The 13,171-nt window shown below is 38.7% G+C and overlaps 2 protein-coding genes across 3 annotated transcripts in view; one reads left to right on the top strand and one right to left on the bottom strand.

Moving 5' to 3' along the window:
• Fancl (FA complementation group L) overlaps positions 1-10,745 on the top strand; it is a 77,827-nt gene extending 67,082 nt beyond the window's left edge. For both annotated transcript variants that reach the window (XM_057772367.1, XM_057772368.1), the window contains 7 exons: positions 4,797-4,947; positions 7,235-7,318; positions 7,567-7,612; positions 7,698-7,779; positions 8,876-8,992; positions 10,073-10,144; positions 10,514-10,745. In XM_057772367.1, coding sequence (XP_057628350.1) covers positions 4,797-4,947; positions 7,235-7,318; positions 7,567-7,612; positions 7,698-7,779; positions 8,876-8,992; positions 10,073-10,144; positions 10,514-10,549 — 588 coding nt within the window. In that variant the 3' untranslated portion in view covers positions 10,550-10,745. The remainder of the gene's footprint in view (positions 1-4,796; positions 4,948-7,234; positions 7,319-7,566; positions 7,613-7,697; positions 7,780-8,875; positions 8,993-10,072; positions 10,145-10,513) is intronic.
• Positions 10,602-13,171, bottom strand: part of Vrk2 (VRK serine/threonine kinase 2) — a 103,878-nt gene continuing 101,308 nt past the window's right edge. Inside the window, exon 13 of the mRNA XM_057772366.1 lies at positions 10,602-10,930. Within this exon, the coding sequence (XP_057628349.1) occupies positions 10,631-10,930 (300 nt within the window). The 3' untranslated portion in view covers positions 10,602-10,630. The remainder of the gene's footprint in view (positions 10,931-13,171) is intronic.

Raw genomic sequence — 13,171 nt, 5'->3', positions numbered from 1 at the left:
GTTTCTATTTTGTTGATTTCAGCCCTCAGTTTGATTATTTCCAGGCTTCTACTCCTCCTAGGGGAGTCTGCTTCTTTTTTTCCTAGGGCTTTCAGGTGTGCTGTTAAGTCTCCAATGTGAGCTTTCTCCGTTTTTTTAATGTGGGCATTTAGTGCTGTGAACTTTACTCTTAGCACTGCTTTCATAGTGTCCCATAGGTTCGGGTATGTTGTATCTTTATTTTCATTGAATTCAAAGAAGACTTTAATTTCTTTCTTTATTTCTTCCTTGACCCAGGGGTGGTTCAGTAGTTGACTGTTCAGTTTCCATGAGTTTTTAGGCTTTCTGGGGGTAGAATTGTTGTTGAATTCTAAGTTTATTCCATGGTGATCTGATAGTACACAGGTGGTTACTACAAATTTTTTGTATATGTAGATGTTTGCTTTGTTACTGATATGTGATCAATTTTTGAGAAGGTTCCATGAGATGCTGAGAAGAAGGTATATTCTCTTCTGTTTGGGTGGAATGTTCTAGAGATGTCTGTTAAGTCCATTTGATTCATTACATCTGTTAAGTTCTCCTATTTCTCTGTTAAGTTTCTGTCTGGTTGACCTGTCCATTGGTGAGAGAGGAGTGTTGAAATCTCCTACTATTAGTGTGTGGGGTTTGATGTGTGCTTTGAGTTCTAGTAATGTTTCTTTTACATATGTGGGTACTTTTATATTAGGGGCATAGATATCCAGGATTGAGACTTCAACCTGATGAATTGTTCTTGTTATGAGTATAAAGTGTCCTTCTCCATCTCTTCTGATTGATTTTAGTTTGAAATCAATTTTGTTAGCTATTAGTATAGCCACAACCACTTATTTCTTAGGTCCGTTTGATTGGAAGACCTTTGCCCAACCCATTACTCTGAGGTAATGTCTGTCTTTGAAGTTGAGGTGTGTTTCTTATAAACAGCAGAATGTTGGAGCCTGTTTTCGTATCCATTCTGTTAATCTGTGCCTTTTTATAGGTGAATTGAGTCCATTGATATTAAGTAATATTGAGGACCAGTGATTAACTCCGATTATTATTTTATTTTATTTTTTTGGTGGTAGTGTTTGTGTGTTTCACTTCGTTGAGTTGTGCTGGTTGTCAGATTCTGTGTTATTATAGGTGTTGTTGGCTTCTTTGGGTTGTGGTTTTCTCTCTAGTACTTTCTGTAAGGCTGGGTTTGTTGCTACATATTGTTTAAATCTGTTTTTGTCCTGGAATATCTTGTTTTCTCCATCGATGGTGAATACAAGCTTGGCTGGGTATAGTAGTCTGGGCTTGCATCCATGGTCTCTTAGTGTTTGCAGCACATCTATCCAAGACCTTCTGGCTTTCATGGTTTCCATTGAGAAGTCAGGTGTAATTCTGATAGGTTTCCCTTTATATGTTACTTGACCTTTTTCCTTTGCAGCTCTTAATAGTCTTTCTTTATTCTGTATGTTTTGTGTTTTGATTATTATATGGCGAGGGGATTTTTTTTTTATCCAGTCTATTTGGTGTTCTGTATGCTTCTTGTACCTTCATAGGAATATCCTTCTTCAGGTTGGGAAAGGTTTCTTCTATAACTTTGTTGAATATATTTTCTGGGTTTTTGAGGCATAATTCTCCTTTTTCTACCACTCTTATTCTTAGGTTTGGTCTTTTCATGGTGTCTCAGATTTCCTGGATATTTTGTGTTAAGAATTTGTTGGATTTGCTGCTTTCTTTGATCAATGAGTTTATTTCCGTTATAGTATCTTCAGCATCTGAGATTCTTTCTTCTAGCTCTTGTATTCTATTGGTTATACTTGTCTCTGTAGTTCCTGTTAGTTTACCCAGATTTTTTCTATCCAGCTATCCCATGGTTTGTGTTTTCTTTATTGCCTCCATTTTGGTCTTCTGGTCTTGAACTGTTTCCATTATCTGTTTGATTGCTTTTTCTTGGCTTTCTTGGGTATCTTTGAGAGATTTATTCATTTATTCTAACTCTTTGTTTGTCTTCTCATCCATTTCTTTAAAGGAGTTTTTCACATCTTGCTTAAAGGCCTCTATTATTTTCATAATGTTACGTTTAAATTCGATTTCTTCTTCTTCTGGAATAGGGTGTTCAAGTCTTCTTGTTGCGTGTTCACTGAATTCTGGTGTTGTCATGTTGCTTTTCAGGTTTGTTGGAGGAATTCTTGCATTGGTGCCTGCCCATCTCTTCCTTTAGATGCAGCCAGGAGAGTCTTGGCATGTTGGTCCAATCTTTGCTGTTACTGTCTGTGTACTTGGGGGATTTTTTTGGTCTGCCCTCTCTTAGGACCCCTCAGCACTGTAGCTGGATCTAAGGACCCCACGGATGGAAAGGAGTGCTTAGGGGCAAGATGGGATGGGATGGGGGTAATTAGAGAAAGCCAGTAGCTGGGGAGACACCCCGCTGAATGACCAGAAATGTTTAGGGAAATGGATGAGGCCTGTACTCCATTCCTGGGACTGTCCAGCTGGGCAGGCATACACTTATCCCTCTGGACGGGTCTCCTCAGTGCAGGAGCAGGAACTCTTCCTGGGCCAAGGACCTTGTAGACAATAGGGAAGGCTTGGGGGAGGCAGGGTCATGTGGAACAAAGAAGCCCCTGCAGTAGGGGCTAGAGGGGCCCTGTCCTCGATTCTCGGGACCATCTGGCTGGGCAGGCACACACGTCTCTGGATGGATCTCCTCAGGGCAGGAGCATGGTTGTTTGTAAATAAATGAAATCACAGATCTGTTCAAGGGGGTGTGACTTTTCCACACCCATCCTCAGCCATGCGTTCAGGTTCATGCATGTTCCTAGCAGTGGGCTTTGGTTTGGATTATCGTAGTGTAGCTATTACTGACATAGTCTCACTTATTTTTGACTTGAGTTTTCATTTTTTATTGCATATTTCAAATTGATAGAAAGACTTTATTAAAATATCAATATATCAACTATAGCAATAGTTTTGGTGACATCTAAACTTGTTTACATTACAAAATAGAGTTGGCTTTTTTATTTCAAAAAAATATACCTTATTTCCCTTGTAAAACTTAATGAATTTTGACTTTAACTTTGGCCACATTATTTTTGCTTTGTTTTGGTACACCTTTGTAAGTATTATTGCTAACATATTGAAATAACTTAGTATTTTAATTGGATAATTTCAAAGTAAGGTTTTGTGTGTAATTTGACAACCAAGATGAACAACTTGAGTCTGTTTGCTGACTTTTTGTGGGATTGTTTTACTCCAGTCTCCTATGTCAGGAAAGTTGCTAAAAGAAGTGTTCTCCTCCTTCTTTGCCTGGATTGGGTGTGTATCTAGGATTGAAACAGTTATTCTGCAAGTTTCTCTAGTGAAGTCTCATAATGGTTTTCATGGCTTAAGGTTCACTTTTTTTTTTTTAATTAATTTATTTTTTTACCATCTATGTCTGGTCTGAAGGTTACTTGTGATTTTTTTTTCTTCCATAACCTGTTGTTTTCTCATTTTAAAAGCGTATTGTTCAAAATGCAGTTAGGATTTTTGTATGTAGGAGAAATGGCCAATGTGTTTATAAATACTTTCAAACAAAGAACACTACTATAAAAATGTTTTTTCATTTCTTTTGAATGAGTTAAATATTAGGTAAGTAGTAAATTAAGTCACAGATTTTAAATGCACTGATGTAGATCTAGATGGGACAAGGGGAAGACCAGACATACTGATTTTAGAACTAGCTGTGTAGTTTAATTCAGTGAGTTTCTCTTGTGAGGTTTTCTTTTACTTACATCTGTACCTCAGTGTGGCATGCCATAAAGACATTCCCCTTCATGTTCGAAAGGTTATTTTCAGACATAAGGTCTAGTTTCAATTCTTATCCTCTAACCCCATCCTTGAAACTCAGTAGTTTAGAAGATGTGAAGCCATTTCTGCTAATGGAGCCAACAAGGTATTGGACTCTACAGACTTACTGCAGTGATGGGATGGTGAGTGTGAGGATGTCCACTCGCCAGCCTCTAAGGGACACTTTGCTTCCATTCTCACTTCTTTTGAATGAATACATCTATACTGATATCAGAGTTGGTATATATCCTGATTATTTGAGACAGTAAAACCCTAGTTCGTTTTAAACTGTTCTATAAAAACTTTTAGCAAATAGTTGTATCTTTTAAATACATCACAATATTTTATGAGACACACTTTCCTTTTCTAAAGCAAAAGTATAAATTATATTTTAAAATCAATCATGGCTTATTTAGTGAAGTGTAAGGAAATGCAGACCTTGGAGATAAAGTTCAGTAGCAGACACTTGACTAGTGTGGTCTGTGTCTTTGGTTGAATGCCCAGCTTAGTAAAAAACAAGTAAAATACAACAAAAAGCATCTTCATACTGTTGTATTACTTAGGTTTGCAAAGCTTGCTAATTTGCTAATGTTTAAAGATAGTCCAATCATAAATACCACTGTGTTTAATTTCATTTTGTAGTAAAAAAAAATAATTTTTAGTAAAATTATAGGGTATGCCCAATGCATTGTGTATGACAAACATCAATATGTTTATTCATATATACTTCACTTCATGTGATTTCTGTTCATTTGATAGCATGTGCCATGTGGTTATATAAAGACCATTCCTGATAATGTGTAGACCCGTGCGTCATGCTAATGCTAACTGTGGTAAAGTATGAACGGCAAGGAAGTGTGATTCTGTCAGTCCACATTCTGGGGGAAGGGAGACAGACTCAGAGGCCTGAGTGCACTGTTTTGAGTGGAAACCAATCAGCTGTTTCTGGAGCACATTAACTTCCCAGCTTCTGCCTTTCACAGAGCTCCTTGGTAAATGTCCACAGTCAGTTCTTGGCAGCACTGGACTCACTGAAGGTATTCTGGGATGTTATGGATGAAATTGATGAGAAGACCTGGGTTCTGGAACCAGAAAAACCTCCCCGGAGTGCAACAGCACGCAGGATTGCATTGGGTAGGGAAGGAGAATGAGACTGTTTTCAGGTGTCTGACTTTATTTTATATTGTTTGCAAAAATGTGTTTGAAAATGACACTTAAAAATCTTAGATGAAACTTCTTTATATGGAGTCAGCTTTTGAAACTCTGGGAACTAAAACATGATTTTTATTACTATATGGTTAATAGTAATTGCTTTAGGTAGAAAGGCAAGTGCTAAGGTGTTTCGGAAGCCACATTCAGATAGCGTTTTAATTAACGTTAGTTAGCAGAAATTGTGGGGCAGATAATTAAAAATGGATGCTATGCAGACTAGAAGCCTGTGTTGGAAATAATGATGTCTTCATCTTCTGTTGAAGCCAAAATTTGGCAATACTTTCTGACAATAAATAGAGGGGAAATCCAGGCAGTAGTGGCACATGCCTTTAATCCCAGTACTTGGGAGGCAGAGGCAGGTGGATTTCTGTGAGTTTGAGGCCAGCCTCGTCTATACAAGCTAGTTCCAGGACAACTAGTGCTACACAGAGAAACCCTGTCATGAAAAATCAAAAAACAAACAAACAAACATACAAACAAAAAATAAACACCACCACCAACAACAAAAAAAAAACAAAATAGAGGGAAGGACACTAAATTGGGTGTTGCCACTGACAGTAAACCTAAGGCTCCACGTGAGCCCCGAGGTGATGGGTTCCTCCTTTACTGTAAGTACAGGAGCAGGTGTGCAGTTCCCACGGTCTGTAGCCTGTCAGATGGCTGTTTTAAATATTTTAGAGTTCAACCCCTGTAAAGATTTTAGATTTTTAAACTATATTTCTCAGCACATTATGGTAATATCTGCTTCTGGTCTGCCCATTTAATTTTTCTTTTTAGTCTGGTTAAATGCTACTGTAAAGAGTATGTTCCAGTAGACATTTATGTGAATCTGACAGAAGTCAGTGAAGGGCGCCTATACTTTCTATACGGCATAGCAGGAGGGTGGGGCTGCAGAGCATAGGAATGTAGCTCTTTACCAGCAAGAGTGTTACTGTCCAGTCTGGGAAAGTCTAATAGCATTTCATTTGGAATAATCAACCAACTATAATATGTTTGTTGGCAAGTAGATGGTAAGAGTGAAAACATTCTTTAGAGAAATGTCATGATTTGTAATCATCATGGCCCCGTTAAAATAATTATCCTTGAACTATGCTTTCTAGTAGATTTCTCGTAGTTCGGCTAGAACAGCCAAGCTGTATTCATGCTTTGTGTTTCTTTTCACTCTTCTTCCTGCTTCAGGCAATGCTTTGCTGTCTTCGGGCCAAGCTTTGAGTTGAAAGATGTGTTCCTACGGCCATTGCCTCATAGACAGCATTTTCTGGTCTTTAGCAGACAACATTGCTCTAGGCTAATGAACAGTGTGTGTGTCCCTGTACTGGCAAATGAAGTGGGCAATTTTAATTTTTCTCATTGAATTGACTACACCACATATTACTGTTTTACTTTCGCCATTTCTTTTTGCCAGTTTGTGTATTTAAATTTATTATTTCCCACTTTATCAAAAAGCTTATAGCATTTATCATACCACTTCTGTTATAAAAAGTGAGTTCAAATTGATCTTCACTAGACCACATATTTTCACCAACTGGTGGAATTTGTACATACTCAGTAGAATTAAACCTGTAAGAGAATCTAGTGCTAAGTGAAGTCATTTTTCTTAGCTTCAAAAATAGCTTATTTGAGTTATTAAGTAAGAAAAACATCTGTTTTATATGAATTAAACATTTGTTAACTTACAAGGAAAAGTCTCAGCTTTGTGTCAAGCATATTCACTAAGTTTTTATGCAAGTTTTCTTAGACATGTCAGTTTTTAACAGTTGTAACATTAGTTTTTCTTACTTTTGACCATAATTATATGAAATATTAAGTTTGTAAAGAAAGTTATAAAAAGTAATTTAGCTCATTACTTCAGTGTATGATTTTTTTATATATTAAAGGCCTCTATAATTGCACTGATTTTTTTTTATTAAACTTTACTGGAACATAATTACCAGAATATCAATTTAAGTTAACCATATAAATTTTGGTCTTGTCTTTTGAAACTTGAGGTCCTTGAATCTTTAATGATAGTCATAATTTCAAAAATACTTCTCACTGTTAAAAAATGGTATCTATACCTCTACACAGCACTAAAATAAAAACAAAAATAAAAATCAATTTGGCTAGTTTTTCCTAATAATAAAATAGGTGGCCAGGTCAGCATGTCCTGAGTTTGTACTGGCTTGCTTCATGAGCTGCCCACATCTAAAAGCTTCTTCTTTCATTTCAGGGCATAATGTTTCCATCAACATAGAGGTAGACCCCAGGCACCCTACCATGCTTCCTGAGTTCTGCTTTCTTGGAGCTGACCACGGTATGAGATCTTAAAGTTAAGGATCTGGAACAGATTCATAAAATCCTGTCTGGCATTAAATATTTAAAAATATTAATATTACCATTGTTCTAAATGTATTTCTCATTCTGAATTATATACTTTAGTTAACAGATAATTTATATTTTAAGCCAACTAGCGAAACAAATACTGTAGCAGCTGTGTCTTTGCAAAACAAGATCAACCACGCCTAAATTATTAAAACTTTTTCCCTCTTTTTACTATTCAAGTGACAAAACCCCTGGGAATCAAGCTGAGTGGGAACCTCCATTTATGGTAGGTACCTTGGCACTGTAATTGGTACTGTTCTGTGCCTTAATAAACTTTATAGGGAATTTTTTCTCTGCATTTTCATTTTCAGGGATCCAGAAAATAGTCTGTTACAAAATTTGAAAGATGTTTTAGAAATTGACTTTCCAGCTCGTACTGTCTTGGAAGGATCTGTAAGTTTAATTATTGTCTTAATAGGCTAAATTTTGTGAATAATAAAATTTAAATGCTTCTCTTAAAAAATCTGCAGGAATTTTGTAACACAGACCTCAGTTACAAGAAAATATTTCTATCAATGAACTTGTTAACCTCTGCTAGGTGGTAACATTGGCATCACTGAACTTGTTAGCCTCTACTAGGTGGTAACATTGGCATCACTGAACCTGCTAACCTCTGCTAGGTGGGAACATTGGCATCACTGAAGGTGTTAGCCTCCGCTAGTTGCTAACATTGGCATCACTGAACTTGCTAACCTCCGCTAGGTGGTAACATTGGTATCACTGAACTTGTTAACCTCCGCTAGGTGGTAACATTGGCATCACTGAACTTGTTAGCCTCCGCTAGGTGGTAACATTGGCATCACTGAACTTGTTAGCCTCCGCTAGGTGCTAACATTGGCATCACTGAACTTGTTAGCCTCCGCTAGGTGCTAACATTGGCATCACTGAACTTGTTAGCCTCTGCTAGGTGAGTTTCATGTGCTTTGTTCATGGTCTTCAGCAGCAAGTGCCTAATGACAGCTACATATGTCAGAAGTTTGGTCTTTTGTACTGTCGGCTTATGGATGGCTACAGTACAGTTTTAAGCTTGCTGTAAGTTTGTGAAGAGCAGCAGTAGTTTTCAGTGGCAAGCAGCACATTGGTACTGTAAAGATAATGAAGGCGGGGTTGACTTTGGACTGAGCCACAGCGATCAACACTAAATGATGGTGATGGTTTTCTTTTCCCTCTGCTGTAGAATTGTGCGATTTTGTGTTCATGAGCTGATGTCAGATCTGACTTTGTGTATACACAGACATGATTATGTATATGGAAAAAGTGCTAAAATGCAAACATTTTGCCAGTCAAAGATGAAATCTGTGTGTATATGAGTGCACAAGGGAGCACTATGCAAATGACTAGGTGTTATAACCTGCATGTATGTTCCACAATACAGAAACTCACTTTGTAAAACACATATAAAAACAAATATTAAGTAGTGCTATTCTTTCTTCCTAATCTACCATATGCTCATTAGACAGACATGCTAACAAAAACTTTTCTTTTGAAGGACTTTAGTATGGACTGTGGGATCTGTTATGCCCATCACCTTAATGGTGCCATTCCTGATCAAGTGTGTGATAATCCCCAGTGTGGACAGCCTTTCCATCAAATGTGCTTGTATGAGGTAAAGCTGGCAACCATGTACATATGAAATAGAGTCTAAAATCTGTTTACTAAGGTATTTCCCTCCTTTGCCACAAACCCCTACTACTGGTTAATTTTACATGCTCATGGGCTTTATTTCTTCATCTTGGATTCTATTGAGTGTGCCAGAGAATCCCAGGGAGAAAACCAATAACACACTGGTGACTAGCAATATTAGCCCATAATGAACTGGTGGTAGGTATAACTGAAATCTTCCTAGTCTGCCACCACTATGCAGATTCTCTAGATCTGCCAGATGAGGGCGATGAGACGGGAATGGGGTGAGGGGACGTTAGGAAGTAGTGCATGCTACTCTGCAGGTTGCATATAAGTATAGACTAACTACAGCAATTCTCCTTTGAAAACTCAAAGGTTTCTGTGACCTGAGAATCTCTCAGCTTTTTATTATCTTGTCTACATGACTTATGGCAGCCTTCATCTCTCAGTCATTTCATTCCTGTAGGACACAGCTCATATGATTAACTGTCTGCATCCATAGCACCTTATGGGGGAAATGCCATTACCTTTCAGTCGCTCCCTTTTGACATAGGTTTAGTATGTAGTTGGTGCCACTTACCCTTTCTTAATGGGAAACTTAGGAATAGTCATTTTACCTCAGAAATACCAGGTCTACTTGGGAAATTCTAATGGAATCTGTACTTTCTTATTTTTCAAAACTGTTGCCTTATACTTGTAATCAGTGCAGTGAAAATTAACCCATTGTTGAGTTAAGATCATAATCTCGAAACCCTAAGATATATTTTATAAAGTAATTGTTGATAGGTCATTAATTGGCTTAGGAATGTGAACCACAGGAGCTTGCATGAGTCTCTGTGTGTCTGTTTTGCATGTGTCAGCCAAGTCTTAAAGGGCACATAATTTGCTTATACTAGGAATTTACATACCAAGTTTTAGTGCTGATTTCCCAGTTATTCAATGTAATAATAATTGGACATGGGCTCAGACAAGGTTTCCCTTTCATAAAACAAAACGAGGCGGAGTCAGTCTGGGGCGGCCGGCATGTGTACACTGATGCTTTCCCACGCATTCTTCCATGCAGTGGCTGAGGGGGCTGAGCACCAGCAGACAGAGCTTCAACGTCCTCTTTGGTGACTGTCCCTATTGTAGTAAGGTAAGCCAACTGTTCGTCACATTTCATGGAGCGCCTGGCTCTGGGGAATGGGGTACAGAAGTTGGATATGCAGTATATTAGGTTGTACAACAGCTTTGAAAATGTGTTGTTCTGCATTTGATGAAACTGTGATCATTTCCTGGGAGATGAATATCCTGGATATATCTTAATTTTCAAATTATCTTTGATCAAAAAGATTTATGTCTTCTGAATTTCTTGGTGATCTTAAGTATCTCAAAAGTATACGGTGAAATATTGTCTAATAGAAAGTCAATAATAAATTAAAATACTATTTTACTTCTTAAGTGTATGCCCAAAGTTAAAATCTCTCTCTTTCTTTCTCTCTCACTCTCTCTCTCTCTCTCTCAGCCAATTACCTTGAAAATGTCTGTGAGAAAACCCTGAAGGAAGAATGAGACACCTGTAAAGAGATGGGAATCCTGAAACATTGTTTATAAAGAAAACAAACCGATTTATTTGAAGACTTCAGAGAAAATACAAAGCGAGAAAAACTAATATGAGCAGGCAGACTACAGTGAGTCCATAGTAATACACATCTGCCTTCGTCTCCTCACTGAGAGACACCTGGGAAACTGCCCTACCAGTGGGGCAAGTATATCTGAACTGAGGAGACCTTGGCTTCCTGATTGACTCTCTACTGGTACAATCCAGATAGGGCTTCCAGTATGAAGGTTGGAAACCCAGGTAGCTGGGTGTCTGTTGGAGACTGTGAATTTCACTCCGAAGATCTGAATACTCATATATATTTCTTCTCCTTGAGTTTTCCTACGAAATAAGTATATTTTAGATTTGTATTATCCAGGCATTTATTGTGTATTCTTTAACAATGCTAATAAAATAACTCAGCCAGCAAGTCTGTCATTAATATAACTTTTGATGCTGGTCAGTGGTAGTGTGCACCTTTAATCCCAGCACTCAGGAGACAGAGGCAGGCAGATCTCTGTGAGTTCAAGGCCAGCCTGGTCTACAGAGAGAATTCCAGGACAGGCTCCAAAGCTACAGAGAAACCCTGTCATGAAAAATAAACAAAAACATTTTGACATTTGCCACATCAGGAGAGCACAGAGTGCTTTTGCAAGGCCTCAGGCTCTGCAGCTCTCCAGCAGGCCATTTTTGTTTTGTCTGCTCCTCTTGAAACATGAACATTTGAACTACTGCTGATTGCTTACTACTTAACCTGACTGAGGTCCAAGGTCATTCTATTTCCGCTTTAGCTTGGTGACCTCTGACATACCCTCTCCTACTACCAGATACTGAAATTCAGAAAAAGACAGCCTCGTTTTAAACAAAGAAGACGCCTGTCTATCTTAGTCATGTGAGCTCCATCCTTCATACTGCATCCTCAGAACTGCTGCTCTTCAAGCAGCTTTTCTCCTCCCCTCCCCCGACACAGTCACTTTGAAAGGTCAGAAAGGAGCCCTGTATGAGATATAGGTAGGCCAGTTCACACTTATAATCCCAGAACTTGAGAAGATTTCTGAGTTTGAGGCCAGCCTCTACACATTAAATTTCAGGTCAGCCAGGGCTATACATTGAGATCCTGTCTCACACAATGCCACAAACCAAGCAAAAAGCAAGTCCAAACAGAAGATACATTGAGGAGAGATATTTTCTTCTTAAATAGAAGTCGATTCTTACTTGAGACTCATATGAGAATAGCATTTTACTGACAATTTCAGTCACTGAAAGAAAACAAGTGACCTTTTTTCCAGGACACCAAATCATTCTCACATCGAGGGGAAGAAACATACTACCAAATCCATTTCCAAGGGCCACGGACCATTGGGAAGTTGATTATATACTTAGTCAAGAACAGAAATCATACTACTAAAATTTAAGAGGGATCTCCTGTGACTTTTCCAGCAATTCAGTAATAGCTAATGGTATCTCATAGGAAGGTAGTACACTGGTTGGGAAGGCAGGCTGGGATACAAGCTTACAAATTTTCTTCATTAAAATCTTGCATGTTTTGTTAGTAGTTTTATTGGGACACAGCCTCGTCCATTTGTCTATGTTTCATTTATGGAAGCTTTTGCACTGAAATAGCACAGTTGAATAGCTCTGGCAAAAACTATGCATTGTAAAACCAAAAATATTTTCAATCTAGACACTCGAGAAGAATTTTGTTGGGCTGGAGTGTAACTCCTTGGTAAAAAGTTTGCTTAAGTCCATGTGAGATCCTGAATTGACCCTTTTGCACTGAGGAGGTGTTTGCTGGTCTCTGCATAGGAAATTGTTTTTCATGCATGAGAAGGCTGTTCAGTCACTTCCCTGATAAATACCCTAACAAAACCACTTAAGGAGAAGGCTTCTTTTGGCTCACAGCTCCTGAAGAAAGGGCCTTTCCTGGAGGCAGGCAGAGAGTGAACAGAAGGACGGGTGAGCTGTAAACTGTCAATCTTCCCCAGTAACTCTCTTCCTCCAGGATGACTCCATCTCCTCCAGTATCCACAAGCTTCTGAAACTACCGCCAACTGGGAGCCAAGTATTCCCACATGAGAGGTTAGAGGAGACATCTCCCATCAGACCACACCAGAAGGCAGAGAGATGACCATGTGAAAATACAGCTCTCTCTCAGGATTGGGGTGTGTGTGTGGCTGCAACTGTGTGTTACCCCAAAACTGGGTAATTCTGGCACAGCTTGTTATATACGTAGCAAAGGCTTAAGGCAGCACAGTAATCTATCGGTAGGATACTGGTTCTCAATCTAGACTGATGGTAACCCACAGAAAAGAACAATTTCTAGAAGTATTTGGGTTGCCACAACGGGGGGAGGGGGAGAGTACTGTGCGCATCTTGGATACATACAGAAATGTTGCTGAGCATTCTACAACGTTCGGGGCCGTCATCCTACAGCAAATAGCCCAGCCCTAAATGCCAACAGTATTGCTTCCAGAAGGCCATCTTCCGAGCAGTTATTCACCTTAAATGTACATTATGGTCAGCTGGGTGGCTGGGAAAATACCAATGCTACTTCTAGTCAGGCCATGCATTATGGGTATCAAG

This window comes from Chionomys nivalis, chromosome 6 (genome assembly GCF_950005125.1).
Source record: "Chionomys nivalis chromosome 6, mChiNiv1.1, whole genome shotgun sequence".
In the NCBI taxonomy this organism is placed as follows: Eukaryota; Metazoa; Chordata; class Mammalia; order Rodentia; family Cricetidae; genus Chionomys; species Chionomys nivalis.
This window is presented reverse-complemented; position numbering and strand designations above follow the sequence as displayed.